The following is a 13,144-nucleotide window of genomic DNA, read 5'->3' as shown; positions in this document are numbered from 1 at the left end:
GATGGGCCCCAAGCGGCGGCAGCTGACGTTCCGGGAGAAGTCGCGGATCATCCAGGAGGTGGAGGAGAACCCGGACTTGCGCAAGGGCGAGATCGCGCGGCGCTTCAACATCCCGCCGTCCACGCTGAGCACCATCCTGAAGAACAAGCGCGCCATCCTGGCGTCGGAGCGCAAGTACGGTGTGGCCTCCACCTGCCGCAAGACCAACAAGCTGTCCCCCTACGACAAGCTCGAGGGGCTGCTCATCGCCTGGTTCCAGCAGATCCGCGCCGCTGGCCTACCCGTCAAGGGCATCATCCTCAAGGAGAAGGCGCTGCGTATAGCCGAGGAGCTGGGCATGGACGACTTCACCGCCTCCAACGGTTGGCTGGACCGCTTCCGCCGGCGCCACGGTGTGGTGTCCTGCAGCGGTGTGGCCCGCGCCCGGTCGCGCAGTGCTGCTCCCCGGCCCCCAGCGGCTCCCGCCAGCCCACCTGCGGTGCCCTCGGAGGGCAGCGGCGGGGGTTCGACGGGCTGGCGCGCTCGGGAGGAGCAGCCGCCGTCGGTGGCCGAGGGCTACGCCTCCCAGGACGTGTTCAGCGCCATTGAGACCAGTCTGTGGTACGACTTCCTGCCTGACCAGGCTGCGGGGCTGTGCGGCAGCGATGGACGGGCGCGCAGGGCCACCCAGCGCCTGAGCGTCCTGCTGTGCGCCAACGCAGACGGTAGCGAGAAGCTGCCCCCGCTTGTGGCCGGCAAGTCGGCCAAGCCCCGTGCAGGCCAAGCCGGCCTGCCTTGCGACTACACCGCCAACTCTAAGGGTGGTGTCACCACGCAGGCCCTGGCCAAGTACCTGAAGGCCCTGGACACTCGCATGGCTGCAGAGTCTCGCCGAGTCCTGCTACTGGCCGGCCGCCTGGCTGCCCAGTCCCTGGATACCTCCGGCCTGCGGCATGTACAGCTGGCCTTCTTCCCGCCGGGCACCGTGCAGCCGCTGGAGCGGGGAGTGGTCCAACAGGTGAAGGGCCACTACCGCCAGGCTATGCTACTCAAGGCCATGGCCGCACTAGAGGGCCAGGATCGTTCAGGCCTGCAGCTAGGTTTGATGGAGGCCTTGCACTTCGTGGCTGCCGCCTGGCAGGCAGTGGAGCCTTCGGACATAGCTGCCTGCTTTCGTGAGGCTGGCTTCGGGGGTGGCCCAAATGCCACCATCACCACTGCCCTCAAGAGTGAGGGGGAGGAAGAGGAGGAGGAGGAAGAGGAGGAAGAAGAAGAGGAGGAAGAGGAAGAGGAGGGTGAAGGGGAGGAGGAGGAGGAGGAAGAAGAGGGTGAGGAGGAGGAAGGGGGGGAAGGAGAGGAGTTGGGGGAGGAAGAGGAGGTGGAAGAGGAGGGTGATGTTGATGACAGTGATGAAGAGGAGGAGGAAGAGGAGGAAGAGAGCTCCTCTGAGGGCTTGGAGGCTGAGGACTGGGCCCAGGGGGTAGTAGAAGCTGGTGGCAGCTTCGGGGGCTACAGTGCCCAGGAGGAGGCCCAGTGCCCTACTCTCCATTTCCTGGAGGGTGAAGAGGACTCTGAGTCTGACAGTGAGGAAGAGGAGGAAGATGAGGATGATGAGGAGGATGAAGATGATGAAGATGAGGAGGAAGATGGTGATGAGGTGCCTGTGCCCAGCTTTGGGGAGGCCATGGCTTACTTCGCTATGGTCAAGAGGTACCTGACTTCCTTCCCCATTGATGACCGTGTGCAGAGCCACATCCTTCATTTGGAACACGATCTGGTCCACGTGACCAGGAAGAACCATGCCCGGCAGGCAGGAGTTCGGGGTCTTGGACATCAGAGCTGAGCCACTGGGCCTAGCCATGCCCGACCCAGATGTGGCAGCACCAGCCCAGGGCAGAGGACTCTCTGGGCAGCCGCTGTGGATGGAGCCAGAATGGGGAGCTCCAGATCCTTTAGTGATGTTCCTCTGGCCCTGTGACAGGCCCAGCCACCTCGGTAGGGTCCAGGGCTGGGGTCAGCCTCACTGCCTGCTTATTGCCTCTTTCTCAGAGTCCTCTTTCCTCCCCATTTGCCCCTGGGCTTGGGGGACCAGGTGGGGAGGGTGGGGAGCTGTCCGGTGCTACCACACCGTGCCATCAGTGGACTAGGCCACAGTAGCAGCCAGGGTTGGGCCCTGGAGGCTCCCGGCCGGAGAGTGCCTCTCCCCTCTGCCGTCCACACCAGGTGTTTGGTGGGGGGGACCCCAAAGCCATTCTGGGAAGGGCTCCAGAGGAAAGTCCAGCCTAGGCCGCCACAAGGCTGGCAGCCCCCCACCCTGCCCCTGGGCCGCCTTGAGAAGCACAGTCTAACTCACCGCAGGCTCCTGAGCCTGCCTCTGCCTGCTTCCCCATCTTCCCAATCCCTTTCTCTGGCCCAGTCCAGGTTACTGTGGCCCTTGGTTTTCTTTCCAAATTGGAGGTTCCCAAGAGGCCCTCCAGGGGAGTGATAATGGGCACTTCCCTTGTGGGTAGCTGCAGGCCCCATGCCTCTCCTCCCTCTCTGGCAGGGCCCTATCCTGGGCAGGGTGCCTGGGGCTGGGCCCAGAGTCCAGCCATCCAGCCGCTCCTTTCCCAGTCTGAATTCAATAAATCTGTCCACCTCCCTTTTGTGGGGGTGAACGTTTTAACAGCCAAGGGTGCATCCTTCATGGTCTGGGCTTGCGTCTGTCTTGGGAACACGTCCTGTCCTGGCTCCCTTTGGTCCTTGCTCTGGTGGGACATGGAACCAAGCGTTGAGAGGGCGGCCACAGCCTACACCCTGACTGGGGTGAGGGACCACCTCCATATCTAAGTATTATCCAAGCTTGGGGAGGAAGGGGTCTTTAGTGTATCTCCTTGGGTTTGAGGAAGTCGGGCCTTATCCTGCTTTGGGGTTAGAAAGAAGAAGCTCAGGATCAGTTGGCTAGGAGGGAAGGGAGGGAGCCAGCAATCCCTGTTGGACCAAATTGAACTGGGAACTAGGCCTATCAAGCCCATTAAAGTTGGTCCTTGTAGGAGTGGGGCCAGAAGGCAGAGCAAAAGGAGTGTTGGGGCAACTCCTGTGGTCCAGGTTGGAGTTCAGAGGTACATACAGGGCCTCCCTTGGTTTACTTTTGATGCTTAAAGAGGGAGCCCTTTAGGCCTTTCAGTGATTAGCATTTCCGAGCCTGGTGGCTGGTTATCCTGGGGACAGTACAGGAGGAAGATAAAATTCCTGGGATACATTGCACCCCCAAGAGGCTGAGGAAGAATGGGCAACTCGCTTTGTGGTGCCCTCCAGGGGGCACCCCAGTCCAAAGGTGAAGATTGGTGCCTTTGCTGATCTCTAACCCCTTTTCTCCTGTCAGGGCCCAGCCCCTCCCTCATTGAGGCCCTCAGGCCCCCTTGGTTCCAACTAGGGGAGGGCCTGGGCTTGGGGAGGCCAGGCAGCTCTGGGCCCCAAACCGGTTTTCCCACCTTCACCAGGGCTGGCACATCACCACTGTGGTTCCCTCCCCACTACTTCCTTTCAGTTCTTCCTCTCTCCACCCTGGAATGTTGGGGGTGGGGGGATATCTAGGCCATCTTTTGTCCCTTGCCTGCCCTGGGTGTGGTCCCTTCCAGAAAGGCAAGACCCATATGTATGATTTTAAAACAAGAAGGTAGAGTGACGATTCCATACTTGGCCTTCCACACTCCTGGAACTCAGGGTTTCCCTGTAAGCCTTAAAGGCAATGAAACTAAGTGATGGCAAAAAGTAGTTGGGATTCCCCTTCCCCCCATCAGAGCTATGGAGGAGAAAACTGGAAAGTCCTAAGAAAGCCCAGCCTACCCCCTGGCCTGCTCTGGAGTTAAGATGGGAGCGGTAGGTTTCTCCCCAGGTGCCCCTGTTCAACCCAGTCCCTCATCTCAAATACCAACAAGACAAATCATTTCCATTTGTCTTCTCTTCTGCTGGAACTGAGATCATCTCAATAATGATGGCACCAAGTGATGTTAATAGGGCCCTTGCTGTGTGCCAGGCGCTGTGCTAAGCACTTTAGATGCTCACAAAACCCCTATGAGGTAGGTGAAACCACGAGAAAACAGACACAGAGAGGTCCAGTAATGTGCCCAAAGCCACATTGCTAGTCTTCGGTGGAAGCAAACTTTCTTCCCTGGCTGACCCTAGGAGTCCCTTGACTGCTACTTTGTGTCCTTTCACTAAGGCAGAACCCACATCCCTAACCTTTCTAAAAATAGTGCTCCTTTGAAATGGAACTGGCTACTGAAGTCCATTTTTAACCCATGGAAGAACAGCTCTTTGGAGGGAGATGAGGGATTATGGGAGTGTTTACAGGAGCTATTGCAGCTTTTATACCTGTAGCCAATTCCCATATCCTCAGTCCCCATACAAATGCAGATCTGTAAGTACCCTTCCCATTTTCCTCCCTCTTACCCCACTGGGACAAATAGAACCATTCCCACTTCACAAAGGGGGGAAATAAGGTTAAGGAGTTAAATAACCTGCCCGAGGCACTGGCCTTGAGCCCTAGTATTCTCCTTGGGAGTCTGAGTGACATATTAAATGCCCTACCAGGACACTGCTGGGAAGGGCAGTAGTGGTGATGGCCTTAATAGCACAGAGCTTTGAGAAGGGACCCAGCAAGGAGGCACTGTCACACAGCCTATCACACAATCCAGATGGGAAGCAGCAGATGATTAATTACAGTGGACACCCAGATAAAGCTGAGGAACATTGGGATGCTGCCTTCACTTGGGACTGATAGCTGAAGGATCCAGAAGGGGAATCTCGGCCCTGAGGATGCTGGGGCAGGGATTCTGAGGGCCCAGTTGGGTTTGGCAGGTCCCAGGGTGGGCCAGTGGCTGATCAGGTGGAGTGGGCGCAGATGCTGGGAAGACAAGGCCACCTAATCGCCTATTCAAAGCTGGGGCCTGAGAGTAGGTAGAGGGAGAAAACTACAATTCCCAGAAGCCCCTGTTCCCCTCCGAGTCAAGGATAGTTGCCATGGTTTCAGAAAACAATATGGCTGCTCCCAGCTGGGAAGCGAGTTTCCCGGTTTGAGAGGCAGAGGCCGGTCTGGGCGCCTTCGGTGGCGAAAGAAGAGGCATCTGAGAGATCGTGCGGTTTGGCGCTGACGCTGCACGACTGGAACGGTCTTGCCTTGCTGGGGGTGCCAATGGCTGGCAGCGTGGACGAGGAGGCGTTGCACCAGCTGTACCTGTGGGTAGACAACATCCCCCTATCCCGGCCCAAGAGAAATCTCTCCAGGGACTTCAGTGATGGAGGTGTGCACCTTAGTGTGTGTGCACCCCTGTGTGTGTCCCATGTGTCCGTGTTTGTCTACATATTCTGTATGTACGTGTGTAAGGGGTCTGTGTGCATGTGTCTCTTTGTGTTTCTGTGCGTGTGGGTATGTGTATGTTGGGGGGGGGGGTGTCTGACTATCTCCTGGAACTTCAATTATACAAATGTGTGCGCGTGTGTGTTTATCTGTATCTGTGGGAATATGGCTGTGTGTGGGTCTATATGTATGTCCCCTTGTTCTATTCTTTAGGCATGTGTGGTTGTGGTGTCTGAGTGTGAGTCTGTGATGCCCTCCTGGGACTTTAATGACTAAGACCTGTGTCTGTGTATGTTTTTGTGCATCTCTCTGTATGTACTTCTTCATTACTATATTCTATATATCTGTCTTGTGGGATTCTGAGCTTGTGTATGTGCATATGTTTGTTGATACATTCTGTCCTGTATGCATGTAGGGGGTCTTGTGTGCATATGTGTTTGTGATCCTGAGACTTTGCTGTTGGAGTGTGTGTGTGTGTGTGTGTGTGTGTGTGTGTCCATGTGAATGCCTAGGGTGGGGCCCCAGGCTCCTGATAGGCTCTCTTGGAGACTCCTTCTCTGAAGACCAGACACCTCAGTTTTCATATGCTTGAGTTAATGGGGATGGGATGCTGCTTCTCTGGGGTATGCTGGAGGCTGATCACTCATTTCTAATCTTGCTTTCTTGAACTCCTTCCCTCTCCTCCACCACCCCTCCCTCCCTATCATCCGTTCCCTTTCCACACCTCCACCCATCCGCTTGGTCACACCATTCTGTAACCCCCGATTCTCTCATTACATGCACATCTTCTCCCTCCTCCTTCTCCCTTACCTACTGCCTCCTCCCCCACCTTCCACATCTGCTTCCATTCCCTCAGTCCTGGTCGCAGAAGTCATCAAGTTTTACTTCCCCAAGATGGTGGAGATGCACAATTATGTCCCTGCCAACTCTCTCCAACAGAAGCTCAACAACTGGGGTCACCTAAACAGGTAGCAGAATACTTGGGTGCACTGGCGAAATCTCTAACCCCGTTCCCCCCTCCCCACCCCCAGGATCCCAGGGAGCTGGGACTCTGTTGGTGTCAGGGTAGGGAGGGACAACGCAGGCAGAACTGGTAACAAAATCAAGGGTTTGTTGTTGTTGTTGTTTTTGAGGAGACAAAGGAAAAGTGACAACCAAGATTCTGGCTCATTCCCCCAGGGCTGCACCCCCTTCCTTCTCCCCCACGCCCCTCACTTCATTCCCCGAGGACCCAGTCCTCCATTCCTGTGTCTATTCCCAGGAAGGTGCTGAACAAGCTGAACTTCTCGGTACCAGAGGACGTGATGCGCAAGATCGCGCAATGCGCGCCAGGCGTGGTGGAGTTAGTGCTCATTCCGCTGAGGCAGCGCCTGGAGGAGCGCCAGAGGCGCAGGAAGCAGGGCGCGGGCTCCTTACAGGTGCCACCCCACTCAAGTTTCTCCCACTACTTTGTGGGAGCTTCCCAGGCAGCGGGAAGCCCCGCCGTGGCAAGAAGTGTGGGAGAAGGGTGTCTGGCAAAGGGAGCCTGGTCTTGGGGACCACGGAAGAGACATGGGGCTCCTTGGGGATGAGCGAATCCTACCTCACAGTAAACCCTGGGGGTTCTTTCAGGAGCTGGCTCCCCAGGATGGCACTGGCTACATGGATGTGGGTAAAGTGGCCTTTACTTTTCTTCTCTCCCAGGAGAAGCTTTCCTCCTGTCCTTCCTTCCTATAGGGGAAGGGGGGCCGGGGTTGGGGGAAGCAAGGGAGAAGTCAGGAAAATAGGACTCCAGCACGGTTAACTCCTCCACTTGCCTGGTCTCAGGTTTGTCCCAGAAGGCCCGAGGGGAAGGTGACCCGGACTCTCAGGGAGGAGGGCAGCTCAGGTAAGGAGGCTGGGAGTTCCTACCTCACCAGGCCTGGTGATCTCCCTACACAGGGCTGGCAGGTAAGGGTGGTGGCAGGTTGTTCCTGGGAAAGCAGGAAGTGGGGGTGTAGGGACGGGGAGCGAAGGCCTGGCCGAGGGGCATTGGAAGGATGAGAATGGGGCCTGAGGTTCGGGCCTCCGCTAAGCTGCTTCCCACCCCAGGGGGGGTCGGCTGCCAGCGCCCCGACCTCCGGGATATAGTCAGGCACTGCAGGGCGACCCAAGCTTCGTCCTCCAGATCGCTGAAAAGGAGCAGGAACTGTTGGCCTCTCAGGAGACTGTGCAGGTGAGGGTGACTGGGAAGGCGCGGGTGGTGGTGGGGCGGTGGGTGCTTAGGGCCTGCAGTGGTGGGGACAGAAGGCAGCGGGCCTCTGGCTTGACCTTTGTGCGGCGCGGCCCAGGTCCTGCAGATGAAGGTGAGGCGCTTAGAGCATTTGCTGCAGCTCAAGAACGTGCGCATCGACGATCTCTCCCGGCGGCTCCAGCAGGCAGAGCGTAAGCAGCGGTGAGCGGCGGCCGGGGCCGCGCGGGGACGCCCCAGTACCCGCCAGAGCCCGGACGCCTAGACCGACGCACCCACCCACGCACCCACCGACGGACTGACGGACCTACCGGCGCGCGGAGCCAGCAGCTCCAAAGAGCCTCATGGGCGCCAGCGCTCCCCTCCCTTGGGTTGGGGGTGAGTTGGGGGGCAGTGAGGCAGGAGCCCTCAGAACGCAGCCCCCCGGACTGACCCACCTCCTTCCACTCCATCCGGGTCAGGAGAATGGACCGCTTTGCAGAACCCAGAAGCCACGTGCAGAGACTTGGCATGCTCCCCAAAGCCATGCCCGACACCAGGGGCCCCACCTTGGTGCTCCCTGCTCTGGGCCTTAGGGGGCGGTGCCCGGACTCGGTGCACACCCCTAGAAACAGGTCCCCGCCCAGCCCTGAGGACTGCGGCGTCTCCATCCGGGCTAGTTCTCTGCGCTCTGGACCTCGGGGGAAGCTGCCCGAGGCAGCTGAGGGAGAAGCTTCCCTCTCCGGCGCGCTCACCTGGGGCCCAACTCGAGGCTGGAGAGCACAGCAGCTGGAGAGGAAGGGGTGAGGAGTGGCTTCAGCCAGGAGTGGGGAAGACATGGGCTGTGCCTGTTCCAAACACTCTTCCCTCCCCTCCTAGGGGGCACCTTTGAGAATGTTTTGGAGATACAGGACCGCACTACCCCCATTAAAGAAGTTGTGCTATCTTTCCTGCGACTGCCTTCTCTGTCTAGATTTCTTGCCCTTCTTAAGCCGCACTGCCCGCCCCCCCCGCCCCCCCATTTTGAGTGAAAGAGCCTTGTAGGCCCAGAGTGGGTTTCACCTTTGGTCAGCTGGGCCCTGGGTGGCCACTGCCTGGTAGGTTGATGATATCACAGGGTCAGGTCTTGTGCACTAGAACAGCCTGACTTCTAACACTGGCCTTAGACTGACCCCCAAACTCACCCTCACAGAATCTTCTAGCCCTGTCCAAACCCAACTCCAAACCCAGGCTTCAGATTCTCCCCAAATGTAGCTGCACCCTCACCCTCAACGCTGCCCATGGACTGACCCCTAAACCTGTCCTCTGTGTGACTCCCAACCCTGCTCACAGACTTGATCCATAGTTCTATGGACTGAGGCCAAGCTTGATTCCCAACCCTGACCAAGATACTATGGCCATGATATGACCCTAACTCTGAAAATTTACTGACTACTGGCATTACATTTTGAGACCCCACAATTCTATTCCTAGACATATTTCAGCATATACCCAGGGGAAACTTAAGCTCTTATGTTCTGTATTCTGTAACACGGGTATAGCAATAGTCATAGCAACATTCTTTGTAATAGAAAAGAATTGAAAATAACTTGTATTAGTTTCTATCGCTGTGTAAGAAATCACCACAAACTTAAAACAGCACAAATTTATTATCTCATCTTTTCTGTGTGTCAAGAGTCCAGGTGTGGCCTAGCTGGGCCCTCTGCTTCAGAGTTTCTCATAAGGCTGCACTCAAAGTGGTGGCTAGGGCTGTGGTTTCACCTGAAGTCTTAACTGGGGAAGGATTCACTTCCAAGTTCACTTGGTTGTTGACAGAGTTCGGTTCCTTGTGGGCTGTAGGACTGAGGGTTTCAGTTTCTTGCTAGTTGTTGGCTGGTGCCCTCATTTCCTTGCCATTTGGTCACTTCCAGTATGCTAGCTCACTTCATCAAAGCCAGCAAGGGAGAGAGTTAACAGAGTCTTCTTGCAAGATGGCAATTACAATCCTATCTAATATAATCACAGAAGTGACACCCATCACATTTGTTGTATCCTATTTTTTTTTCTTTTTTTTTCCCCTCCCTCCCTCCTGTTGTATCCTATTTATTACAAGTCATGAGGTCCAGCCCACATTCAAGGGGAGAGGTGTGCATGGGTGTGAATACCAGGAGACAGGGATCATTGGGAGCCATTGTAGAAGCTGTCTGTCTACCACAAGGAGGAAAAAAGCAATGAAAGGATAAAATCTAGGATAGTGGTTACCTCTGAGAGGAAGCAGAAGGCAGAGATGCAAGAAGCATAGGAGTGAGTTATTTTTAATGTTTTAGTCCTTGGGCAGGTGGTGGGTTTACAGGTGTTCATAGTGGGCTGTTTATGGACAAGCAGGGAGAGAGTGTTATGAACTAAGGACTATGGGTAGCCCAATTCTGTTCACCTGAGCTCCTAAAATAATAAATAAAAATACAATTGATGACTACTCCTGACCTTGGTCTGAGCCTCTTCCCTGCCTCTTCTCTGCACTCAACCTGGACTTAGGTTAACACTGGCTTCAGCCTGACCTTCTACTTTCCCCAAATTAACGACCAGCCCTCACACATATTGACCCCAGCTCTAGCACTGTTATCCTGCCGTAGTCTGCACTGATTCTCCAAAGTTCTGTTCTCTGAATCTGTCATCATGGACCACACACACCTGGAGACTCCTATGTGTGGAGCTGGTAGGAACGGTTTGTGGAGGGGCTTGGGGACCAGGAGGTTGGGTAGGGTATGGTTCTGCCTGACGGGAGGACAGTGGGCCCAGAATACAGGTGTGGTGGCAGGGATCACCCTCTCAAGAGTCTGCTGGCTTCCTCCACGGCAGAGGCTAGGCCAAGTCCTGGAGGTTCCTTTTCCTCGAGTTGCTGCCCCAACCCTGGCTATTCCTAATACCTGGATGTGCCTGAATCTAAAATCATGTTCGAAACCCTACAAATTAAATCCCCCAAACAATGGAGAATTTTACTGAATGTTTCTTGGGAATAAATATGAAAGTGGATTACATCACACATTATAATTCTATACCTCTTCTCAACATCTCTCTTATTCTCCAAACTTCCCCTCTGACAGCCATTGCCATATTTTCCCCCTCTGATCCTCACACCCCTCTTCCCTTTCTGACCCACAGGAAATCTGATTTCTTCTGGTTCATTCATTTATTAATTCCTCAAATGTTTGTTTAGTGCCTACTACGTACTAAATGCCAGGAACACAAATATAAAACACAATTTGTCTCCCCAAGTGTTTACAATCCTAGAAGAGGAGAAGGCATGCAAAAAGATACTTAAATTTTGTTGTTACTCAATGTTTTGAATAATAAAACACACATAAAAAGTAAAAAGTCCACTCGGTGCCCACACACATGTAATAGGGTTAATTTTGGTTTCTGTGCATTCTTCCAGAATGTCTTTTTGTGAATGCAAGCAAATATTCACCTTTATGGCTATTCTGCCCCCCGCCCTTTTCTTACCATAAAAGGGAAGCATACTACCCACTCTGTCCTGTATCTTGATTTTCCACTCCATACAATCTCTTACAGGTATGCAATGGTCAATGTTATATGCCAACTTTACTGGGCCACAGGGTGCCCAGATATTTGGTCAAACATTCTTGGTGTTTCTGTGAGGGTGTTTTCAGATGAGATTTGCATTTAAATTTAAAGGTAGGGGCACCTGGGTGACTCAGTTGGTTAAACGTCTGACTTTGGTTCAGGTCATGATCTCAAGATTGTGAGACTGAGCCCCGTGTCGGTCTCTACACTGGGTATGGAGCCTGCTTAAGACGCTCTCTCCCTGGGGCGCCTGGGTGGCGCAGTCGGTTGAGCGGCCGACTTCAGCCAGGTCGCGATCTCGCGGTCTGTGGGTTCGAGCCCCGCATCGGGCTCTGGGCTGATGGCTCGGAGCCTGGAGCCTGTTTCCGATTCTGTGTCTCCCTCTCTCTCTGCCCCTCCCCAGTTCATGCTCTGTCTCTCTCTGTCCCAAAAATAAAATTTAAAAAAAACGTTGAAAGAAAAAAAAAAAAAGACGCTCTCTCCCTTTCCTTTTGCCCTCCGCTTTCCCTCAAAAATAAAATAAAATAAAATAAAATAAAATAAAGATAAAAATAAATAAAGGTAGACTGAGTAAAACAGATTGCTCTCCCTAATGTGCACGGACCTCATCCAATCAGTTGAAGGCCAGAATAGAATATAAAGGATGTCTCTTCCCTGAGTAAGAGAAACTTTTCTTCTTTCTGATGGTCTTTGAACTGGGACTTTTTTTTTCTTTCTGCCTTTGGACTCTAACTGAAATGTCAATTCTTCCTTTGTCTTGAGCCTGCCAGCCTTTGGATTTGACTCTCCTAGGTTCCAGTTTGCTGACTCATTCTGTAGATCTTGCTACTTTCCAGTTAGCTCTCTTATCACAAGAGCTTATTACTTATAATAAGTCTGTATCTGTATCACCTATATAACCTAAAGCCCTGTCTCTATATCGTCTCCCATTAGTTCTGTTTCTCTGGTGAACTTCAACTAATACAATATTTTTCCATACCGTTACATTGAAAACTTCCTGTTTTAAAAGCCATATAATATTCTATTGTGTGTACAAAATTTAATTACTCGGTCCTCTGTTCATGGACATGTAAGTTGTTTCTGTTATTAGAAACAATAATGCAACAATGAATAACCTCCTGCATCCATATTTGGTATTTCATGCAAGTATAGCTGCATGGTTAATTCTACATTAGGACAAAGAATATGTACATTTGTAATCTTGATGGATATTGTGAAATTGTCCTTCGCAAGGGCATGGTTCAGAGCAGAGGCTGAAGACTGGTGGCCTGTTGCCCTGTGTTGGTTTGCACAGTGTCATGTTTTTACAAAACTGGTAATTTTTGTACTGATGAGGAGGTGAGGCAACTAGAACTCTCCTAGTACTCTGCTGATGGGGTATGAGTTCAACCATTTCAGAAAATCGTTTGGCAGTTTCCTATAAAATTAAACACCTGCCTATGCTATTGTGTCAGTTAGGGTTTAATCATAGAAACATAGAAACAAAAAACATAGTTGGCTTTGGGTCAACTGTTAAACAATTTCTGTAAGACTGTTGTTTTGTATCTGATGCTGGAGCTTAAAGTCCACAGGTCATGCTGTTGGGAAGGGAGGATGGATATAAAGTGGGGGAGCGAAAGGACAAGCCGGAACCCATGAGAATAAGCTGAAAGCTTTGATTGCCAACTCGAGCTCGTGTCAGTTCCCACTACCTCCAAACTTGATGATATGGGTTTCTTGCAGGAGAGGCTGGTGCCCTCTGTTATCTGACCCAGGAGTCAAAGAAACTGAAGGAGGATCCAGGGAAGGGTGGAGTAGTTGCAAGCCTGACTGTGATCCCATGTCAATGACGTGAGCCAGCAGATAGGTAACAAAGTGTATGGGCTAGACAACTTCTGCCTAGACTTTGCAAGTCTGCCAATACAGCCACTGCTTTTCTTTTGCCCTCTGAATATCATGCCAAAATGCTTGCTGTGGGGGTGCCTGGGTAGCTCAGTAGGTTGAGCATCTGACTCTTGATTTTGGCTCAGATCATGATTCCAGAGTTGTGGGATTGAGCCCTGCATTGGGCTCCGCGCTGAGCGTGGAGCCTG

The 13,144-nt window shown here is 53.2% G+C and overlaps 2 protein-coding genes across 3 annotated transcripts; both read left to right on the top strand.

Annotated features, from left to right (window-relative positions):
• The first annotated feature begins 1 nt into the window (after position 1).
• Positions 2 to 2,651, top strand: CENPB (centromere protein B). The gene has a single exon (XM_049650061.1). The coding sequence runs from the start codon at positions 2 to 4 to the stop codon at positions 1,820 to 1,822; it is 1,821 nt and encodes a 606-aa protein (XP_049506018.1). The 3' UTR covers positions 1,823 to 2,651.
• Positions 2,652 to 2,731: 80 nt separating this feature from the next.
• Positions 2,732 to 8,464, top strand: SPEF1 (sperm flagellar 1). Of its 2 annotated transcripts, XM_049650064.1 has the most exons (8): positions 2,732 to 5,264; positions 6,177 to 6,288; positions 6,582 to 6,738; positions 6,932 to 6,971; positions 7,127 to 7,187; positions 7,391 to 7,514; positions 7,630 to 7,733; positions 7,991 to 8,464. In XM_049650064.1, the coding sequence occupies exons 1-8, from the start codon at positions 5,156 to 5,158 to the stop codon at positions 8,313 to 8,315; spliced, it is 1,032 nt and encodes a 343-aa protein (XP_049506021.1). In that variant the 5' UTR covers positions 2,732 to 5,155; the 3' UTR covers positions 8,316 to 8,464. The 2 variants fall into 2 exon arrangements, with proteins under 2 accessions (XP_049506021.1, XP_049506022.1); XM_049650065.1 differs by having other exon boundaries at positions 7,630 to 8,083.
• Positions 8,465 to 13,144: the final 4,680 nt, after the last annotated feature.

The sequence above is a fragment of the Panthera uncia genome, assembly GCF_023721935.1.
Source record: "Panthera uncia isolate 11264 chromosome A3 unlocalized genomic scaffold, Puncia_PCG_1.0 HiC_scaffold_11, whole genome shotgun sequence".
Classification (NCBI taxonomy): domain Eukaryota; kingdom Metazoa; phylum Chordata; class Mammalia; order Carnivora; family Felidae; genus Panthera; species Panthera uncia.
Note: the sequence above shows the minus strand (reverse complement) of the source record. Positions and strands in the feature narration are given on the sequence as shown.

Coding starts and splice junctions, on each gene's coding strand:
- CENPB (XM_049650061.1), top strand. CDS start 2: ATGGGCCCCAAGCGGCGGCAGCTGACGTTCCGGGAGAAGTCGCGGATC.
- SPEF1 (XM_049650064.1), top strand. CDS start 5,156: ATGGCTGGCAGCGTGGACGAGGAGGCGTTGCACCAGCTGTACCTGTGG. Junction 6,739..6,931: donor AGGGCGCGGGCTCCTTACAG/GTGCCACCCCAC, acceptor GGGTTCTTTCAG/GAGCTGGCTCCCCAGGATGG. Junction 7,515..7,629: donor CCTCTCAGGAGACTGTGCAG/GTGAGGGTGACT, acceptor GGCGCGGCCCAG/GTCCTGCAGATGAAGGTGAG.